Below are 21,695 nucleotides of genomic sequence, written 5' to 3' on the forward strand. Positions count from 1 at the left end.
GTGAGTAGCTCCATGCCTGGTAGAGGTCAGTGTGTGTAGCTGCATGCCTGGTAGAGGTCAGTGTGTGTAGCTCTATGCCTGGTAGAGGTCAGTGTGTGTAGCTGCATGCCTGGTAGAGGTCAGTGTGTGTAGCTCCATGCCTGGTAGAGGTCAGTGTGTGTAGCTGCATGCCTGGTAGAGGTCAGTGTGTGTAGCTCCATGCCTGGTAGAGGTCAGTGTGTGTAGCTGCATGCCTGGTAGAGGTCAGTGTGTGTAGCTGCATGCCTGGTAGAGGTCAGTGTGTGTAGCTGCATGCCTGGTAGAGGTCAGTGTGTGTAGCTGCATGCCTGGTAGAGGTCAGTGTGTGTAGCTCCATGCCTGGTAGAGGTCAGTGTGTGTAGCTGCATGCCTGGTAGAGGTCAGTGAGTGTACCTCCATGCCTGGTAGAGGTCAGTGTGTGTAGCTCCATGCCTGGTAGAGTTCAGTGTGTGTAGCTCCATGCCTGGTAGAGGTCAGTGTGTGTAGCTCCATGCCTGGTAGAGGTCAGTGTGTGTAGCTGCATGCCTGGTAGAGGTCAGTGAGTGTACCTCCATGCCTGGTAGAGGTCAGTGTGTGTAGCTCCATGCCTGGTAGAGTTCAGTGTGTGTAGCTCCATGCCTGGTAGAGGTCAGTGTGTGTAGCTCCATGCCTGGTAGAGGTCAGTGTGTGTAGCTCCATGCCTGGTAGAGGTCAGTGTGTGTAGCTGCATGCCTGGTAGAGGTCAGTGTGTGTAGCTCCATGCCTGGTAGAGGTCAGTGTGTGTAGCTGCATGCCTGGTAGAGGTCAGTGTGTGTAGCTCCATGCCTGGTAGAGGTCAGTGTGTGTAGCTGCATGCCTGGTAGAGGTCAGTGTGTGTAGCTGCATGCCTGGTAGAGGTCAGTGTGTGTAGCTGCATGCCTGGTAGAGGTAAGTGTGTGTAGCTGCATGCCTGGTAGAGGTCAGTGTGTGTAGCTGCATGCCTGGTAGAGGTCAGTGTGTGTAGCTCCATGCCTGGTAGAGGTCAGTGTGTGTAGCTGCATGCCTGGTAGAGGTCAGTGTGTGTAGCTCCATGCCTGGTAGAGGTCAGTGTGTGTAGCTGCATGCCTGGTAGAGGTCAGTGTGTGTAGCTCCATGCCTGGTAGAGGTCAGTGTGTGTAGCTGCATGCCTGGTAGAGGTCAGTGTGTGTAGCTGCATGCCTGGTAGAGGTCAGTGTGTGTAGCTCCATGCCTGGTAGAGGTCAGTGTGTGTAGCTCCATGCCTGGTAGAGGTCAGTGTGTGTAGCTCTATGCCTGGTAGAGGTCAGTGTGTGTAGCATGCCTGGTAGAGGTCAGTGTGTGTAGCTCCATGCCTGGTAGAGGTCAGTGTGTGTAGCTCCATGCCTGGTAGAGGTCAGTGTGTGTAGCTGCATGCCTGGTAGAGGTCAGTGTGTGTAGTATGCCTGGTAGAGGTCAGTGTGTGTAGCCATGCCTGGTAGAGGTCAGTGTGTGTAGCTCTATGCCTGGTAGAGGTCAGTGTGTGTAGCTGCATGCCTGGTAGAGGTCAGTGTGTGTAGCTCCATGCCTGGTAGAGGTCAGTGTGTGGTAGAGGTCTAGCATGCCTGGTAGAGGTCAGTGTGTGTAGCTGCATGCCTGGTAGAGGTCAGTGTGTGTAGCTGCATGCCTGGTAGAGGTCAGTGTGTGTAGCTGCATGCCTGGTAGAGGTCAGTAGTGCCTGGTAGAGGTCAGTGTGTGTAGCTATGCCTGGTAGAGGTCAGTGTGTGTAGCTGCATGCCTGGTAGAGGTCAGTGTGTGTAGCTCCATGCCTGGTAGAGGTCAGTGTGTGTAGCTGCATGCCTGGTAGAGGTCAGTGTGTGTAGCTCCATGCCTGGTAGAGGTCAGTGTGTGAAGCTGCATGCCTGGTAGAGGTCAGTGTGTGTAGCTGCATGCCTGGTAGAGGTCAGTGTGTGTAGCTGCATGCCTGGTAGAGGTCAGTGTGTGTAGCTAGCTATGCCTGGTAGAGGTCAGTGTGTGTAGCTGCATGCCTGGTAGAGGTCAGTGTGTGTAGCTCCATGCCTGGTAGAGGTCAGTGTGTGTAGCTGCATGCCTGGTAGAGGTCAGTGTGTGTAGCTCCATGCCTGGTAGAGGTCAGTGTGTGTAGCTGCATGCCTGGTAGAGGTCAGTGTGTGTAGCTGCATGCCTGGTAGAGGTCAGTGTGTGTAGCTGCATGCCTGGTAGAGGTAAGTGTGTGTAGCTCTATGCCTGGTAGAGGTCAGTGTGTGTAGCTGCATGCCTGGTAGAGGTCAGTGTGTGTAGCTCCATGCCTGGTAGAGGTCAGTGTGTGTAGCTGCATGCCTGGTAGAGGTCAGTGTGTGTAGCTCCATGCCTGGTAGAGGTCAGTGTGTGTAGCTCCATGCCTGGTAGAGGTCAGTGTGTGTAGCTGCATGCCTGGTAGAGGTCAGTGTGTGTTGCTCCATGCCTGGTAGAGGTCAGTGTGTCTAGCTCCATGCCTGGTAGAGGTCAGTGTGTGTAGATGCATGCCTGGTAGAGGTCAGTGTGTGTAGCTCCATGCCTGGTAGAGGTCAGTGTGTGTAGCTCCATGCCTGGTAGAGTTCAGTGTGTGTAGCTCCATGCCTGGTAGAGGTCAGTGTGTGTAGCTCCATGCCTGGTAGAGGTCAGTGTGTGTAGCTCTATGCCTGGTAGAGGTCAGTGTGTGTAGCTGCATGCCTGGTAGAGGTCAGTGTGTGTAGCTCCATGCCTGGTAGAGGTCAGTGTGTGTAGCTGCATGCCTGGTAGAGGTCAGTGTGTGTAGCTCCATGCCTGGTAGAGGTCAGTGTGTGTAGCTGCATGCCTGGTAGAGGTCAGTGTGTGTAGCTGCATGCCTGGTAGAGGTCAGTGTGTGTAGCTGCATGCCTGGTAGAGGTAAGTGTGTGTAGCTGCATGCCTGGTAGAGGTCAGTGTGTGTAGCTGCATGCCTGGTAGAGGTCAGTGTGTGTAGCTGCATGCCTGGTAGAGGTCAGTGTGTGTAGCTCCATGCCTGGTAGAGGTCAGTGTGTGTAGCTGCATGCCTGGTAGAGGTCAGTGTGTGTAGCTCCATGCCTGGTAGAGGTCAGTGTGTGTAGCTCCATGCCTGGTAGAGGTCAGTGTGTGTAGCTGCATGCCTGGTAGAGTTCAGTGTGTGTAGCTCCATGCCTGGTAGAGGTCAGTGTGTGTAGCTCCATGCCTGGTAGAGGTCAGTGTGTGTAGCTCCATGCCTGGTAGAGGTCAGTGTGTGTAGCTCTATGCCTGGTAGAGGTCAGTGTGTGTAGCTGCATGCCTGGTAGAGGTCAGTGTGTGTAGCTCCATGCCTGGTAGAGGTCAGTGTGTGTAGCTCCATGCCTGGTAGAGGTCAGTGTGTGTACCTCCATGCCTGGTAGAGGTCAGTGTGTGTAGCTGCATGCCTGGTAGAGGTCAGTGCCTGGTAGAGGTCAGTGTGTGTAGCTGCATGCCTGGTAGAGGTCAGTGTGTGTACCTCCATGCCTGGTAGAGGTCAGTGTGTGTAGCTGCATGCCTGGTAGAGGTCAGTGTGTGTAGCTCCATGTCTGGTAGAGGTCAGTGTGTGTAGCTCCATGCCTGGTAGAGGTCAGTGTGTGTAGCTGCATGCCTGGTAGAGGTAAGTGTGTGTAGCTGCATGCCTGGTAGAGGTCAGTGTGTGTAGCTGCATGCCTGGTAGAGGTCAGTGTGTGTAGCTGCATGCCTGGTAGAGGTCAGTGTGTGTAGCTCCATGCCTGGTAGAGGTCAGTGTGTGTAGCTGCATGCCTGGTAGAGGTCAGTGTGTGTAGCTCCATGCCTGGTAGAGGTCAGTGTGTGTAGCTCCATGCCTGGTAGAGGTCAGTGTGTGTAGCTGCATGCCTGGTAGAGTTCAGTGTGTGTAGCTCCATGCCTGGTAGAGGTCAGTGTGTGTAGCTCCATGCCTGGTAGAGGTCAGTGTGTGTAGCTCCATGCCTGGTAGAGGTCAGTGTGTGTAGCTCTATGCCTGGTAGAGGTCAGTGTGTGTAGCTGCATGCCTGGTAGAGGTCAGTGTGTGTAGCTCCATGCCTGGTAGAGGTCAGTGTGTGTAGCTCCATGCCTGGTAGAGGTCAGTGTGTGTACCTCCATGCCTGGTAGAGGTCAGTGTGTGTAGCTGCATGCCTGGTAGAGGTCAGTGCCTGGTAGAGGTCAGTGTGTGTAGCTGCATGCCTGGTAGAGGTCAGTGTGTGTACCTCCATGCCTGGTAGAGGTCAGTGTGTGTACCTCCATGCCTGGTAGAGGTCAGTGTGTGTAGCTGCATGCCTGGTAGAGGTCAGTGTGTGTAGCTCCATGTCTGGTAGAGGTCAGTGTGTGTAGCTCCATGCCTGGTAGAGGTCAGTGTGTGTAGCTCCATGCCTGGTAGAGTTCAGTGTGTGTAGCTCCATGCCTGGTAGAGTTCAGTGTGTGTAGCTCCATGCCTGGTAGAGGTCAGTGTGTGTAGCTGCATGCCTGGTAGAGGTCAGTGTGTGTAGCTCCATGCCTGGTAGAGGTCAGTGTGTGTAGCTGCATGCCTGGTAGAGGTCAGTGTGTGTACCTTCATGCCTGGTAGAGGTCAGTGTGTGTAGCTGCATGCCTGGTAGAGGTCAGTGTGTGTACCTCCATGCCTGGTAGAGGTCAGTGTGTGTAGCTGCATGCCTGGTAGAGGTCAGTGTGTGTAGCTCCATGCCTGGTAGAGGTCAGTGTGTGTAGCTCCATGTCTGGTAGAGGTCAGTGTGTGTAGCTCCATGTCTGGTAGAGGTCAGTGTGTGTAGCTCCATGCCTGGTAGAGGTCAGTGTGTGTAGCTGCATGCCTGGTAGAGGTCAGTGTGTGTAGCTGCATGCCTGGTAGAGGTCAGTGTGTGTAGCTCCATGCCTGGTAGAGGTCAGTGTGTGTAGCTGCATGCCTGGTAGAGGTCAGTGTGTGTAGCTCCATGCCTGGTAGAGGTCAGTGTGTGTAGCTCCATGCCTGGTAGAGGTCAGTGTGTGTAGCTGCATGCCTGGTAGAGGTCAGTGTGTGTAGCTGCATGCCTGGTAGAGGTCAGTGTGTGTAGCTCCATGCCTGGTAGAGGTCAGTGTGTGTAGCTGCATGCCTGGTAGAGGTCAGTGTGTGTAGCTCCATGCCTGGTAGAGGTCAGTGTGTGTAGCTCCATGCCTGGTAGAGGTCAGTGTGTGTCGCTGCATGCCTGGTAGAGGTCAGTGTGTGAAGCAATTAGCGAATATGTTATGTTCCATTAGCTTTGTTTATGAAGAAACCATGATTATCTCACACACACACACACCTGATAAGAAGGCAACTTTTTCCTTTAGAATAGGCAACACCTCCATCGCTCTCATGTCTTCATTTTTACGAAAACCTGGAGAGAGAGAAAGACAGAAGTGTTAGGATTTTTTACAGAAACTCCCAATGTTCAAATTTTCACCTCTTCATGGAAAGGTTTCAGGAAAAATAGGCCTAGTTTTATCCAACTTGTTCTACAATTCAAAATGTCTGACTTTGTATTTCTTCCTTGAATATGGGGAATAGGAGGTTGATTTTTTTCAGCATCACAGTCAAAGAAAGAAAGTTTTCAGAATGGGAAACATGATTTTGATTTGGTCTGACTGGAGTAACTGTTGAAGAGTGGTGGAGAGAATAGGTTTATTTTGGGCTCAGTTGATGTGAGGAAAATCCCTGCCACTGAAAAAACCATCTGTTTCCACAGTCCTCGAAACTGGCTATGAACCCTAGTTTAGTGATGCAAGAACGCACACACACAGAGGAATAAGTGAGGCTATAGTTTCAGAAGTAGGAACTTACCTGCTTTAAGAGTTAAAAAGGGAAAGTTGGTCAAACAAAGAGCTGTTGTATTAGTGTCTTACTCAGAGAGAGAGAGGAGGAGAAAAGGGTATAGTTTATTTCCTGGTTATGTGTTGACAAAAATGAGACCACTTCCTGTCCTTCACTAAACAGAGAAAAACCTACCTACCTACACCCCAAAACAGCACAACACCCACACCCAAAAACAGCACAACACCTACACCACAGTAGCAGCGAGACATAAATAGCTCATTATTTCATATTGAGATAAAGAGCCCCTGCTGGCCAATTCATCTCTATCCCTGTGTCTCTACTGTTTTCTCTCTATCCCATGTTTCCCTCTCTTCAATCTCTCCATATCCTGCAGGAGTTGGGCTTGGACTAGATTTTTTTGCCACCACAGCCCCTTCTTCCCTCACACATGTGTGTGCTTAGAGTTATCCAGGACAACACAGCCATTACAGAGAGAGAGATACAACCAGAGGACCTACACCCAGACCACAGACCAAACAAACCCTAGCCACACCCTATATAGGCCCCCCCAGATCAGGCCTATGCCCCTTCTGCCCCCCACCCCTGCACCAAGGACCTCAACATGACAGCCACACATATGCCCAGGCCATGAGCAGAGCAACAGGCCCAACACCCACTACTGCACCCGCCCAAGCCACATCCATCGACCTAAGAGGCATTCACCAGACGCTCAGCATGCACTGCTCACACCTAATAGTCAGAGCCTTTTTATTTTTTCATCTAACCGTTATTTTACCAGGTAAGTTGACTGAGAACCCATTCTCATTTACAGCAACGACCTGGGGAATAGTTACAGGGGAGAGGAGGGGGATGAATGAGCCAATTGTAAGCTGGGGATGATTAGGTGACCATGATGGTATGAAGGACAGCTTGGGAATTTAGCCAGGACACTGGGGTTAACACCCCTACTCTTACGATAAGTGCCATGGGATCTTTAATGACCTCAGAAAGCCAGGACACCCGTTTAACGTCACATCCGAAAGACAGCACCCTACACAGGGCAGTCTCCCCAATCACTGCCCTGGGGCATTGGGATATTTTTTAGACCCGAGGAAAGAGCACCTCCTACTGGCCCTCCAACACCACTTCCAGCAGCATCTGGTCTCCCATCCAGGGACTGACCAGGACCAACCCTGCTTAGCTTCAGAAGCAAACCAGCAGTGGGATGCAGGGTGGTATGCTGCCTGCAAAACCATAAGAATAACAATGGACACTATGGAACACAAATCCTTTACCATCTCTTCCTGAAATATACCTTTGGCCTAAAGAGCAGGAACCCAGACTTCACCAAATAAATCAGAAATACAGACATTCTCCTCCTACAAGAAATATGGTATAGAGAGATGGACCTACGGGTTTCCCTTTAGGTTACAGAAAGCTGGTAATCCCATCCACCAAACTACCAGGACTAAAACAGGGAAAAGGCTCAGGGGGTATGCTAATTTGGTATAGAGCAGACCTAACCCACTATAAAAAGTCATCAAAACAGGAGCATTTTAGATAGAAATAAATAAGGAAATGATCTCAACAGAGAACAATGTCCACGTATGCTACCTACAGTACCTTCCGAAAGTATTCAGACCCCTTGACTTTTTCCACATTTTGTTACGTTACAGCCTTCTTCTAAAAATGCTGAAATTGTTTTTTCCCCTCATCAATCTACACACAATACCCCATAATGACAAAGCAAAATCAGGTTATTAGAAATTGGATGGGGAATGTCACTGCACAGCTATTTTCAGGTCTCTACAGAGATGTTTGATCAGGTTCAAGTCTGGGCTCTGGCTGGGCCACTCAAGGACATTCAGAGACTTGTCCTGAAGCCACTCCTGCGTTGTCTTGGCTGTGTGCTTGGGGTCATTGCCCTATTGGAAGGGGAACCCTCGCCCCAGTCTGAGGTCCTGAGTCGGGGGTCCTGAGCGCTAGTCTCCCAGTCCCTGCCACTGAAAAACTTCCCACAGCATGATGCTGCCACCACCATGCTTCACCGTAGGGATGGTGCCAGGTTTCCTCCAGACGTGATGCTTGGCATCCAGGCCAAAGAGTTCCATCTTGGTTTCATCAAACCAGAGAATCTTGTCTCGAAGTACGAAGGACAATTCCTTCGACCTCATTGGCTTGATTTTTGCTCCGACATGCATTGTCAACTGTGAGACCTTGTATAGACAGGTGTGTGCCTTTCCAAATCATGTCCAATTAATTACATTTACCAGAGGTGGACTCCAATCAAGTTGTAGAAACATCTAAAGGATGATCAATGGAAACAGGATGCACCTGAGCTCAATTTCAAGTATCATAGCAAAGGGTCTGAAAACTTTTGCAAAAATTTCTAAAAACCTGTTTTCGCTTTGTCATTATGAGGTATTGTGGAGATTGCTGAATATGTTTATTTAATCAATTTTAGAATAAGGCTGTAACGTAACAAAATGTGGAAAAAGTCTAGAAGTCTGAATACTTTCCGAAGGCACTGTACACTCCCCCCAATAGAATCCCCATACTTTAACAATGACAGCTTGGGCCTCCCGGGTGGCGCAGTGGTTAAGGGCGCTGTACTGCAGCGCCAGCTGTGCCATCAGAGTCCCTGGGTTCGCGCCCAGGCTCTGTCGTAACCGGCCGCGACCGGGAGGTCCGTGGGGCGACGCACAATTGGCCTAGCATCGTCCGGGTTAGGGATCTCCTTGTCTCCTTGTCTCATCGCGCACCAGCGACTCCTGTGGCGGGCCGGGCGCAGTGCGCGCTAGCCAAGGTTGCCAGGTGCACGGTGTAGCCTCCGACACATTGGTGCGGCTGGCTTCCGGGTTGGATGCGCTGGTTGGGTTGTGTATCGGAGGACGCATGACATTCAGCCTTCGTCTCTCCCGAGCCCGTACGGGAGTTGTAGCAATGAGACAAGATAGTAGCTACTACAACAATTGGATACCACGAAATTGGGGAGAAAAAGGGGTAAAAAAAACAACAAGAAAAAAAACAATGACAGCTTCTCCATATACTAGTCTGTGGCGACCTAAACGCCAGAACTGGACAAGACCCTGACACTTTTAGCACACAGGGGGACAAACATCTACAGCATTAGAATGCTGACAGCATTCCCTCGCAATTTGCCCGCCTAGACACAAATACGAGAAATAAAAGAAAGAAAAAACGTGTCACAACTCTTTCAGCTCTGTCACACGCTGGGTCTGTACTAGAGGTCAACCGATTAATCGGAATGGCCGATAAATTAGGGCCGATTTCAAGTTTTCATAACAATCGGAAATCGGTATTTTTGGGCGCTGATTTGCCGATCTATTTATTTTTTACACCTTTATTTTAATCTTTATTTTACTAGGCAAGTCAGTTAAGAACACATTCTTATTTTCAATGACGGCCTAGGAACGGTGGGTTAACTGCCTAGTTCAGGGGCAGAAAGACAGATTTTCACCTTGTCAGCTCGGGGGATCCAATCTTGCAACCTTACAGTTAAATAGTCCAGCGCAATAACGACCTGCCTCTTTCTTGTTGCACTCCACAAGGAGACTGCCTGTTACGCGAATGCAGTAAGCCAAGGTAAGTTGCTAGCTAGCATTAAACTTATCTTATAAAAAACAATCAATCATAATCACTAGTTAACTACACATGGTTGATGATATTACTAGATATTATCTAGCGTGTCCTGTGTTGCATAAAATCTGACTGAGCATACAAGCATACAACTAAGTATCTGACTGAGCGGTGGTAGGCAGAAGCAGGCGTGTAAACATTCATTCAAACAGCACTTTTGTGCGTTTTGCCAGCAGCTCTTCGTTGTGCGTCAAGCATTGCGCTGTTTATGACTTCAAACCTATCAACTCCGGAGATGAGGCTGGTGTGACCGAAGTGAAATGGCTGGCTAGTTAGCGCGCTAATAGCGTTTCAAACTTCACTCGCTCTGAGCCTTGGGGTGGTTGTTTCCCTTGCTCTGCATGGGTAACGCTGCTTCGATGTGGTGGCTGTTTTCATTGTGTTTCTGGTTCGAGCCCAGGTAGGAGCGAGGAGAGGGACGGAAGCTATACTGTTACACTGACAATACTAAAGTGCCTATAAGAACATCCAATAGTCAAAGGTTAATGAAATACAAATGGTATAGAGGGAAATAGTTATATAATTCCTATAATAACTACAACCTAAAACTTCTTACTTGGGAATATTGAAGACTCATGTTAAAAGAAACCACCAGCTTTCATATGTTCTCATGTTCTGAGCAAGGAACTGAAACATTAGCTTTCTTACATAGCACATATTGCACTTTTACGTTCTTCTCCAACACTTTGTTTTTGCATTATTTAAACCAAATTGAACATGTTTCATTATCTACTTGAGGCTAAATTGATTTTATTGATGTATTATATTAAGTTAAAATAAGTGTTAATTCAGTATTGTTGTAATTGTCATTATTACAAATATATATATATATATATTTTTTTTAATCGGCCGATTAATCGGTATCGGTGTTGAAAAATCATAATCGGTCGACCTCTAGTCTGTACTTAGTCAATGGTAGGGTTCGAGGGGACTCCTATGGTAGGTACACCTACAGCTCATCCCTTGGCAGTAGTACTGTAGATCACTTTATCACTGACCTAAACAGTATATTTGACTTTTCAGCTTCCATATCATTTTTTTTAAAGCAGACAACATAAGAAAATGAACAACAATGACAAATGGTTTGATGAAGAATGCAAAAACCTAAGAAAGAAATTGAGAAACCTATCCAACCACAAACACAGAGACCAAGAAAACCTGAGCCTATGCCTTCACTATGGTGAAACAAACAGCACAGAAACCAGTCAGAAACCAGCTCAATGTAGAATCCATAGAATGAAACCACTTCTGGGAAAATTGGAACACACTAAACCAACAACACAAAGAGCTATCTATACAAAACAGAGACATATGGATAAACCAATTCGCAAATATTTTGGCTCTATAAAAAAGAAGAAACAGTAAAAACATAATCAATGACAAATCTTAGATTCAGCTTTTAAAGACTACCAGATCCCACTGGATTCTCCAATTACATTGAATGAACTACAGGACAAAATACAAACCCTCCAACCCAAAAAGGCCTGTGGTGTTGATGGTATCCTGAATAAAATGACAAAATACACAGATCACAAATTCCAATTGGCTATAATAAAACTTTTTACCATCATCTTCAACTCTGGCATCTTCTCCAATATTTCGAGCCAAGGACTGATCACCCCAATCTACAAAAGTGGAGACAAATTTGACCCCAATAACTATCGTGGGATCTGCGTTTTCAGCATCCTACGGTTGTAAGGTCTACGGTCCACTCACTAACCAAGAATTCACAAAATTGGACTACACCAAATTGAGACTGCATGCAGAATTCTGCAAAAAAAATCCTCAGTGTGCAACATAAAACCCCAAATAATGCATGCAGAGCAGAATTAAAGCCAATTTATTCTTAATCTGAAAATGTGGCCGGCAGCTCCGTATGTGACACAATTGCGGAGCCTCCGGAGGCTTGCAGAGGCCAAATTGAGCTCTGTACCGCATCGTCGTGTGCCTCCCAAATTGTGTAACAATGTGGAGGGCTCCGTATAGCTCCGCATTGACATGATTGGTTGACAGTAGGTGGGGGGGTCCTGTACCAACCCAAACTCACTTCCTTGACAACTACCTTCACAACAGCTCTGCGCTGATCCGTGAAGTATGAATTCCCGGAAGCCGCATCACAGTAAATGCTGCACGGCCAATGCAGAGTCGGATTGACCATGCAGCCCCTTTTAGGACGATACCTGCTAATTATCAAAATCCAGAAAATACCTGTTAAATTCTAAAACCACCCAAAAGGAAGAAATTCCCAAACCTTCCATAACAAAGCCATCACCTACAGACAAGGGCATTGTTAAGGGGTGGAAAACATGAATGATTCATGGGGCCATAGCATGGTAGGGGCCCCTAAATGTTTAGAAAAATATTTGTTTACCATTTAAAAAATGTTAGACAAAAGAAATATGTGATAAATTAAAACGTATAACCATGATCAGATCAGGCATCTCTAACCAACCATCCCGTTTGTACCCCCCCCATAATGCACATGGTTTGGTCCATTCTCCACGAGGAGAAAATAAATACCACTGATCTGACTGTTCACGAGAGATAACCACTATGCCCCTCTTTCATTTTCTGCAGAGACAGATAAAGCAAAATTCAGGAAAAAAATTACTCACTACGCTTTTTTCCAGAAAAAAAACGAGGAGAACGATTTGAGTGGTAAGTCAGTACAGCCGGCCTGCCGAACTGAGTCACCTAGCTAGCCAATATAGCTAGCTTGATAGTCTGCTAGCTACAGGTAGCTAGCTGCCTACCGTGGACTCACTATCAGTTATGGCTAGCTAATTAGCTATTATTTTGATACTATTACAACTGTAGTCCCCAATATTTGCGTGATATTTGTTAGCTAGCTAGACTAAAATTAAAACCTAACATGTAGCCTACCTATCCATACTGTAGATGCGACTACTACTACTGCTGTAGACAAAGATCCCAATGTGTGTCCCCTACATGAAGCTGAAACAGCGGACCTTGGAGGTGGGGCAGTTTTGTAGGAGCAGCTGCATAACTAGACCATTTTTAAAACGGACAAGTTCGGCACATGATGACTTAGACATACTTAAATACGTATTCTATTTGATATGTATACTGTTAAAACCTTTTTTCTTTCAGTAGTAGATTTTTAGTGTGGTAACCTTTGTAGGAGTGAACATTAAACCTAACATTCCCTTTGTGTACTCACTTCCTAGTGCCTAGAGACCCCAGGTTGGCAGAATGTCAGCAGAAAGCTGTCAGACTGATGCAGAGGAGAGCAGGGAGGAGGAAGAGGAGTTAAAGAGTAGCCGCAGTGCCAGTGAAGGACTGACAGAAGAGAATGAACAAGCATGTAATAAGGGAAAGGAAGAGTATGGACAGATTCTAAGTGAGGAAGATGAGGTTTTAGATGATCCAGCACTGTGGCCAGAGAAAGTACAAGACCATGAAAGAGAAGCTATTGTTCACAGACTAGCCAACAGGTGTGTGAAGAGACAGAACTGTATAAAATCATGCCCCTAGACTCAGAAGGTGAGCCATTCCCCAATTATTTACAGTACAGTAAGTCAGAAAACGGAAGAGATTGCAGAGAGACTGTTTTATTTATGGTAAGAGTGTAAAGGCATTATATTGCATTCCATGTGTTTTTTTTCTCAAGGGCAAAGTAAACCATCACCCAGTTCTCTGGGATGGCTATAAGATAAGGATGGCTATAAGGATGGCTATAAGATAACATCAGTGAAATGGCGGAGAATGTATGACAAACTACCAGAGAATGAGGATGGTGTCCAGAACTGTTACTGGAAATGGAAAAATCTGCAGCAAACCGTAACAACAGCTGCAGGTATAGACAGTCAGCTGCAGGTATAGACAGTCAGCTGCAGGTATAGACAGTCAGCTGCAGAAACAAACCCAGTCAGAAATGTATAAAAACAGAGACTTCTAGAAAGGATTGTGGATGTGACACTGTACTTAGCATCTAGGAATCTGCCATTCTGGGGGAAATCACTCAGTCTTGATGTACATAATGGTCATTACCTAGGCTTACTGGAACTGTTGTCAAATTATGACCCGCTATTACGTCGGGACAAAAAGAAAGGAGCACGACTGACCTCAGCCCTGAGAGCCAAAACGAGATCATAGGAATATGTGGTCAAAGGGTTTTGAAAACAATACTTCATGAAAGAGAAGATGCAATTAATTACTCAGTTATATGTGATGCAACTCCAGACATTTCCCATACTGAGCAAAATGTATTATTGGTGAGATATGTACACAAAGATAGAGTTCAGGGAACAGGTGAGTTGCAAATAATTGACGTTTTCTTGAATTTAAAGAAAGTGCTAGAAAGTCTTATGCAAAAGGAAGAAGAGGGTTAGCCTTGTTTATAAGAATTGGTAATAAATGATTTAATCTGAAACATGGATCATTGGTAATTTCTTCATTAAAACTGACTACAATACATTACAAAATAAGTCACCAATTACGTAGTTATTTATAATAAAGCATCTTACAAATCTCATGACACAGCAGCTTTTGTTAACATTAGGTACCAAAAATGTTTGCAATGCTGTTAATTTAGGCAAAGCATGAAGGTGGAAACTAGAATCTGATCAATTGTAGTATAGAGCAGCTGAAGCTTATAGTTATTAAATGTACTAACACACATTGTTCAGTGCGTTATTTTAATCTGAAACATTCTGATTTCTATGTTAGGGGCCCGGTAGGTTTTTTGTTTTTTGTCCATGCTCCTGCCTACAGAGAGATGAACCTAGAGAAGAGTTCACAAAACACAAGCAGACACACAGAGCCTGTAACGGCAGATTTCGTCTGAAGAGGAGTAAGGATCGGACCAAGATGCAGCGTGGTAAGTGTTCATGACGATTTATTAAAAACGAACTGAACACTGAAATACAAAACAATAAACGATGTGATGAAAACCGAAACAGTACTGTGTGGCGACAAACACTCACACGGAAACAAACAGTGAAACCCAGGCTACCTAAGTATGATTCTCAATCAGAGACAACTAACAACACCTGCCTCTGATTGAGAACCATACTAGGCTGAACACAAAAACCAACATAGAAAAACAAACAGACTGCCCACCCCAACTCACGCCCTGACCATACTAAATAAAGACAAAACAAAGGAAATAAAGATCAGAACGTGACAGAGCCCCAGTACAGCAACACCCAACCAAATCATGAGAAAACAAAAAGTTAATTAATTACTTGACACATTGGAAAGAACTAATAAAAAAACAAAGCCAACTGTAATGCTATTTGACCATAAACAGAGAGTACACAGGGGCTGAATACCTGACCAAGGAAAGCTTTGTATATGTACAGACTCAGTGGCAGACATGGCTCTCAAGAGCAGACAGGCTATGTGCCCACTACCCACAAAATGAGGTGGAAACTGAGCTGCACTTCCTAACCTCCTGTCCAACGTATGACCATATTAGAGACATATTTTCCTCAGATTAAACAGACCCACAAAGAATTTGAAAACAATTACACATTTTGATAAACTCATATCTACTGGGTGAAATACCAGTGTGCCATCACAGCAGCAAGATTTGTGACCTGTTCCCACAAGAAAAGGGCAACCAGTGAAGAACAAACACCATTGTAAATGCAAACTATATTGATCCGTCTATTTATTTTCCCTTTTGTACATTTAATTAATATAGCCAGTAATATAACATTTGAAGTGTTATGTTTACTGCTAATTTCTGATTGTTCATTTAATTTTTGTTGCATCTATTGCACTTTCTTTGGCAATGTAAACAAGTTTCCCATGCCAATAAAGCCTTTTGAATTGAAGAGTGCGAGAGAGTGACATTGCTCTCTTTCTGCAATGTTACAGCGCCTCACAGAGGAGTAAGTGAGCACACACACACACACACACATCTTTCTATCATGCTGTTATTCATGGGCCATACATTTAGAGCTTGGGGGAAAGTAGCACATACACAGAGAAATCTGGGGGCATGGCATGTCTCCCTTCCCAAAGGCATTGTGGGAGTATGTATTGCTATAGTAATCCTCCAATATCTGAGGTGACAAGAAAATAATGATCTATAGTTTACTCTCATTTTCATCTTTATCTCAACTTCCCCGAGGGGGTACAATGAGATTATATACATAAATACAAATTGTATTGCAAAGCCCACCCACCTAAGAGAGAGGAGGTGGTTTGTGCAATAGCCAAATACCTAGGTTTTATCTCAGTTGGTTACCATGGACTTGAATCAAATGTATTTATAAAGCCCTTTTTACATCAGCAGATGTCAAAGTGCTATCCAGAAACCCAGCCTAAAAATCCAAACAGCAAGCAATGCAGATGTAGAAGCACAGTAGCTAGGAAAAAAGCTAGAAAGGCAGGAATCTAGGGATAAACCTAGAGAGGAACCAGGCTCTGAGGGGTGGCCAGCCCTCTTCTGGCTGTGCCGGGTGTAGAATGGTGATGGACGTTAAGGTTCGTCTTTACAGTAGGTGAAAGTGTGTGTGTGTGTGTGTGTGTAAGTGGGTAGAGGAAGCCTTGTAGTGCTCTGTGAATTCACTAAACTAATACTGTATAGCAATAGCCCTCATCTTTATTCAATTATATAACCACACATCCACGTCAGATGGGAGAGTAGTGACCAGACTCAGACAGGCTCCTAGTAGTCTGCCTGTAGGAAGAAGAAGTGTGTGTGTTCCTTGGCCCTGCTCTGTATTCCATAATAATTCCAGTGTTACTTGTAGTGTGTTATGACCTGAGCTCCTCTATATTCAGCTGCCCCTGTGGTGAGCTTCTGGAACACTTTCTACACTCCCACAACCATACTCAGTATACCCACAACCATACTCAGTATACCCACAACCATACTCAGTATACCCACAACCATACTCAGTATACCCACAACCATACTCAGTATACCCACAACCATACTCAGTGGGGAGGAGAGGGGTGAGAGTGTCTGTGCATGTGTGTCTGTCTGTGTGTGTGTGTGTGTGTGTGTGTGTGTGGGTGTGTATCTGTGTGACAGATTGCTAATTGCTTTTTAAATACAGCTCACACACACACACACACACACAATAGACTTCCGGCGCCGACAGAGATGGCCGCCTCGCTTTGCGTTCCTAGGAAACTATGCAGTTTTTTGTTTTTTTACGTGTTATTTCTTACATTAGTACCCCAGGTCATCTTAGGTTTCATTACATACAGTCGAGAAGAACTACTGAATATAAGATCAGCGTCAACTCACCATCAGTACGACCAAGAATATGTTTTTCGCGACGCGGACCCTGTGTTCTGCCTTACAAACAGGACAACGGAGTGGATCCTATGCAGCGACCCAAAAAAACGACTCCGAAAGAGAGGGAAACGAGGCGGTCTTCTGGTCAGACTCCGGAGACGGGCACACCGCACACCACTCCCTAGCATTCTTCTTGCCAATGTCCAGTCTCTTGACAACAAGGTTGATGAAATCCGAGCAAGGGTAGCATTCCAGAGGGACATCAGAGACTAACGTCCTTTGCTTCACTGAAACATGGCTCACTGGAGAGACTCTATCCGAAGCGGTGCAGCCAACGGGTTTCTCCACGCATCGCGCTGACAGAAACAAACATCTTTCTGGTAAGAAGAGGGGCGGGGGCGTATGCCTCATGGCCAACGTGACATGGTGTGATGAAAGAAACATACAGGAACTCAAATCCTTCTGTTCACCTGATTTAGAATTCCTCACAATCAAATGTAGACCGCATTATCTACCAAGAGAATTCTCTTCGATTATAATCACAGCCGTATATATCCCCCCCCAAGCAGACACGTCGATGGCTCTGAACGAACTTTATTTAACTCTCTGCAAACTGGAAACGATTTATCCGGAGGCTGCATTCATTGTAGCTGGGGATTTTAACAAGGCTAATCTGAAAACAAGACTCCCCAAATTTTATCAGCATATCGATTGCGCAACCAGGGGTGGAAAGACCTTGGATCATTGTTACTCTAACTTCCGCGACGCATATAAGGCCCTGCCCCGCCCCCCTTTCGGAAAAGCTGACCACGACTCCATTTTGTTGATCCCTGCCTACAGACAGAAACTAAAACAAGAGGCTCCCACGCTGAGGTCTGTCCAACGCTGGTCCGACCAAGCTGACTCCACACTCCAAGACTGCTTACATCACGTGGACTGGGAGATGTTTCGTATTGCGTCAGATAACAACATTGACGAATACGCTGATTCGGTGTGCGAGTTCATTAGAACGTGCGTTGAAGATGTCGTTCCCATAGCAACGATTAAAACATTCCCTAACCAGAAACCGTGGATTGATGGCAGCATTCGTGTGAAACTGAAAGCGCGAACCACTGCTTTTAATCAGGGCAAGGTGTCTGGTAACATGACCGAATACAAACAGTGCAGCTATTCCCTCCGCAAGGCTATCAAACAAGCTAAGCGCCAGTACAGAGACAAAGTAGAATCTCAATTCAACGGCTCAGACACAAGAGGCATGTGGCAGGGTCTACAGTCAATCACGGACTACAGGAAGAAATCCAGCCCAGTCACGGACCAGGATGTCTTGCTCCCAGGCAGACTAAATAACTTTTTTGCCCGCTTTGAGGACAATACAGTGCCACTGACACGGCCTGCAACGAAAACATGCGGTCTCTCCTTCACTGCAGCCGAGGTGAGTAAGACATTTAAACGTGTTAACCCTCGCAAGGCTGCAGGCCCAGACGGCATCCCCAGCCGCGCCCTCAGAGCATGCGCAGACCAGCTGGCCGGTGTGTTTACGGACATATTCAATCAATCCCTATACCAGTCTGCTGTTCCCACATGCTTCAAGAGGGCCACCATTGTTCCTGTTCCCAAGAAAGCTAAGGTAACTGAGCTAAACGACTACCGCCCCGTAGCACTCACATCCGTCATCATGAAGTGCTTTGAGAGACTAGTCAAGGACCATATCACCTCCACCCTACCTGACACCCTAGACCCACTCCAATTTGCTTACCGCCCAAATAGGTCCACAGACGATGCAATCTCAACCACACTGCACACTGCCCTAACCCATCTGGACAAGAGGAATACCTATGTGAGAATGCTGTTCATCGACTACAGCTCGGCATTCAACACCATAGTACCCTCCAAGCTCGTCATCAAGCTCGAGACCCTGGGTCTCGACCCCGCCCTGTGCAACTGGGTACTGGACTTCCTGACGGGCCGCCCCCAGGTGGTGAGGGTAGGCAACAACATCTCCTCCCCGCTGATCCTCAACACTGGGGCCCCACAAGGGTACGTTCTGAGCCCCTCCTGTACTCCCTGTTCACCCACGACTGCGTGGCCATGCACGCCTCCAACTCAATCATCAAGTTTGCGGACGACACTACAGTGGTAGGCTTGATTACCAACAACGACGAGACGGCCTACAGGGAGGAGGTGAGGGCCCTCGGAGTGTGGTGTCAGGAAAATAACCTCACACTCAACGTCAACAAAACTAAGGAGATGATTGTGGACTTCAGGAAACAGCAGAGGGAACACCCCCCTATCCACATCGATGGAACAGTAGTGGAGAGGGTAGCAAGTTAAGTTCCTCGGCATACACATCACAGACAAACTGAATTGGTCCACTCACACAGACAGCATCGTGAAGAAGGCGCAGCAGCGCCTCTTCAACCTCAGGAGGCTGAAGAAATTCGGCTTGTCACCAAAAGCACTCACAAACTTCTACAGATGCACAATCGAGAGCATCCTGGCGGGCTGTATCACCGCCTGGTATGGCAACTGCACCGCCCTCAACCGTAAGGCTCTCCAGAGGGTAGTGAGGTCTGCACAACGCATCACCGGGGGCAAACTACCTGCCCTCCAGGACACCTACACCACCCGATGTCACAGGAAGGCCATAAAGATCATCAAGGACATCAACCACCCGAGCCACTGCCTGTTCACCCCGCTATCATCCAGAAGGCGAGGTCAGTACAGGTGCATCAAAGCTGGGACCGAGAGACTGAAAAACAGCTTCTATCTCAAGGCCATCAGACTGTTAAACAGCCACCACTAACACTGAGTGGCTGCTGCCAACACACTGACACTGACTCAACTCCAGCCACTTTAATAATGGGAATTGATGGGAAATGATGTAAATATATCACTAGCCACTTTAAACAATGCTACCTTATATAATGTTACTTACCCTACATTATTCATCTCATATGCATACGTATATACTGTACTCTATATCATCGACTGTATCCTTATGTAATACATGTATCACTAGCCACTTTAAACTATGCCACTTTGTTTACATACTCATCTCATTTGTACATACTGTACTCGATACCATCTACTGTATCTTGCCTATGCTGCTCTGTATCATCACTCATTCATATATCCTTATGTACATATTCTTTATCCCCTTACACTGTGTACAAGACAGTAGTTTTGGAATTGTTAGTTAGATTACTTGTTATTACTGCATTGTCGGAACTAGAAGCACAAGCATTTCGCTACACTCGCATTAACATCTGCTAACCATGTGTATGTGACAAATAAAATTTGATTTGATTTGATTTGAATAGGATGTGTTTTTTCACAGACATCTTTACACTTATGGGAGCAGCTAGACAGGCCAGAATCCATAGACTTACAGCTGCAACTACACACACACAAATATCTGATACACACAAGGCCACAAAGAAACACGAGAGAGGAGAGAGAGAGGAGAGAGAGAGAGGGGAGAGCTGAGGATTTATGAAAGCAGCTGAGAAGTGACGGCCAGGATGGACGAGCAACAACAAAAAAACGAGTGAACAAGAAAAAGAGAGAGGAAGAAAGGAAAGTAAAAACCCTGCAATGCTGCTGCAGACGATGATGTCACCCTGACTCGACCACAGCAAACGGACACGGGTGGAGGGATGGGCCACTTTCTGTTTTTTCTCTCTGCTCTCCCTCTCTCTTTCCCGCCCTCACTCTTCAAAAAACGTAGCTGTCTTTAACCATTACTTTACCATTCAAACCAAAGAGGGGAGAGCGGAATAGTGCATCTAGATACTCTATAAAGATACTTCCTCTCCTGATCAAAAGGCAGAATCTGAAATGGCCATTATTTCCTTTGGTCGGAGCACCACGTGGTACACCATAAATAAAGGAACCGGTTGCCATTTTAGATGATCCACCCTAAACGTTTGGCATACCCGTCAGCTGGATGAGCGGGCCTGTCGGTGTGTAAAGCCACACGTGAAAAGGGTCCACAGTATGGACGTTATCCTCCTCCAACACATCTGCATGTTTTATTCCCAGTTTTACAAAGTCTGTCACTCCAACCGGCCAGGCAGCATGTGGAACTAGCTCCTTTGCTAACACACCTCCAGCTAAGCTACGCCAAAACAGATGCTAATTACATTGTGAAAGACAAGAATTAGCCCCATAATCCTATGCTATCGAAATTAAGCTAACCAAGGCTAAGATATATTTTTTGGGCAACAAAAAAAACAATTGCTTTTGAGGAGTGGTGCTAAGCCAGGCCAATGTATGCTAAACTAAGAAGCTAGCAGCTCCTCCTGTGTGAGCTGGTGTCCTGTGTCGGTTTGTGTGTGTGTGTGTGTGTGTGTGTGTGTGTGTGTGTGGCTTAGAGAGAATTCAAATAAAATTTTACTTTACACCTGTTAACGAAGCATGTGACAACAAACAGTGAAATTACAGGCCCTTAAAAATGCTGAGAAAAAAAATGAGAAATAATTTAAAAGTAATAACACGTAATAATAAATGTTATAAAAAATATAAAATTAGTAACGCTATACAAAACATTAAGAACATCTGCTCTATCGATGACAGACCGACCAGGTGAAGCCAGGTGAAAGATATGATTCCTTAGATGTCACTTGTTAAATCCATTTCAAATCAGTGTAGATGAAGTGGAGGATAAAGTTAAAAATATATATTTTGAAGCCTTGAGACATGGATTGTATATTTGAGTCATTCAGGAGGGTGACAAAAACATGTAAATGCCTTTGAACAGAGTAGTAGGTACCAGGCGCACCAGTTTGTGTCAAGAACTGCAGCACTACTGGGTTTTTCACGCTTAACAGTTACCTGTGTGTATCAAGAATGGTCCACCACCCAAAGGACATCCAGCCAACTTGACACAAGTGGGAAGCATTGGAGTACATGGGCCAGCATCCCTGTGGAATGCTTTCAAAACCTTTTAGTGTCCACGACCCGACGAAATTAGGCTGTTCGGGAAGGTGCCCCTAATGTTTTGTACAGTCAGTGTATATACAGGTACCAGTACCGAGTTGAGGTAGA

The 21,695-nt window shown here is 46.2% G+C and overlaps 1 protein-coding gene across 1 annotated transcript in view; it reads right to left on the bottom strand.

Moving 5' to 3' along the window:
* The window catches only part of LOC139391619 (triple functional domain protein-like), a 127,117-nt gene that overhangs the window by 79,020 nt on the left and 26,402 nt on the right, over window positions 1-21,695 (bottom strand). Inside the window, exon 3 of the mRNA XM_071138992.1 lies at window positions 5,280-5,354. Coding sequence (XP_070995093.1) covers window positions 5,280-5,354 — 75 coding nt within the window. The remainder of the gene's footprint in view (window positions 1-5,279; window positions 5,355-21,695) is intronic.

Source organism: Oncorhynchus clarkii, chromosome 32 (genome assembly GCF_045791955.1).
Source record: "Oncorhynchus clarkii lewisi isolate Uvic-CL-2024 chromosome 32, UVic_Ocla_1.0, whole genome shotgun sequence".
Taxonomy (NCBI): Eukaryota; Metazoa; Chordata; class Actinopteri; order Salmoniformes; family Salmonidae; genus Oncorhynchus; species Oncorhynchus clarkii.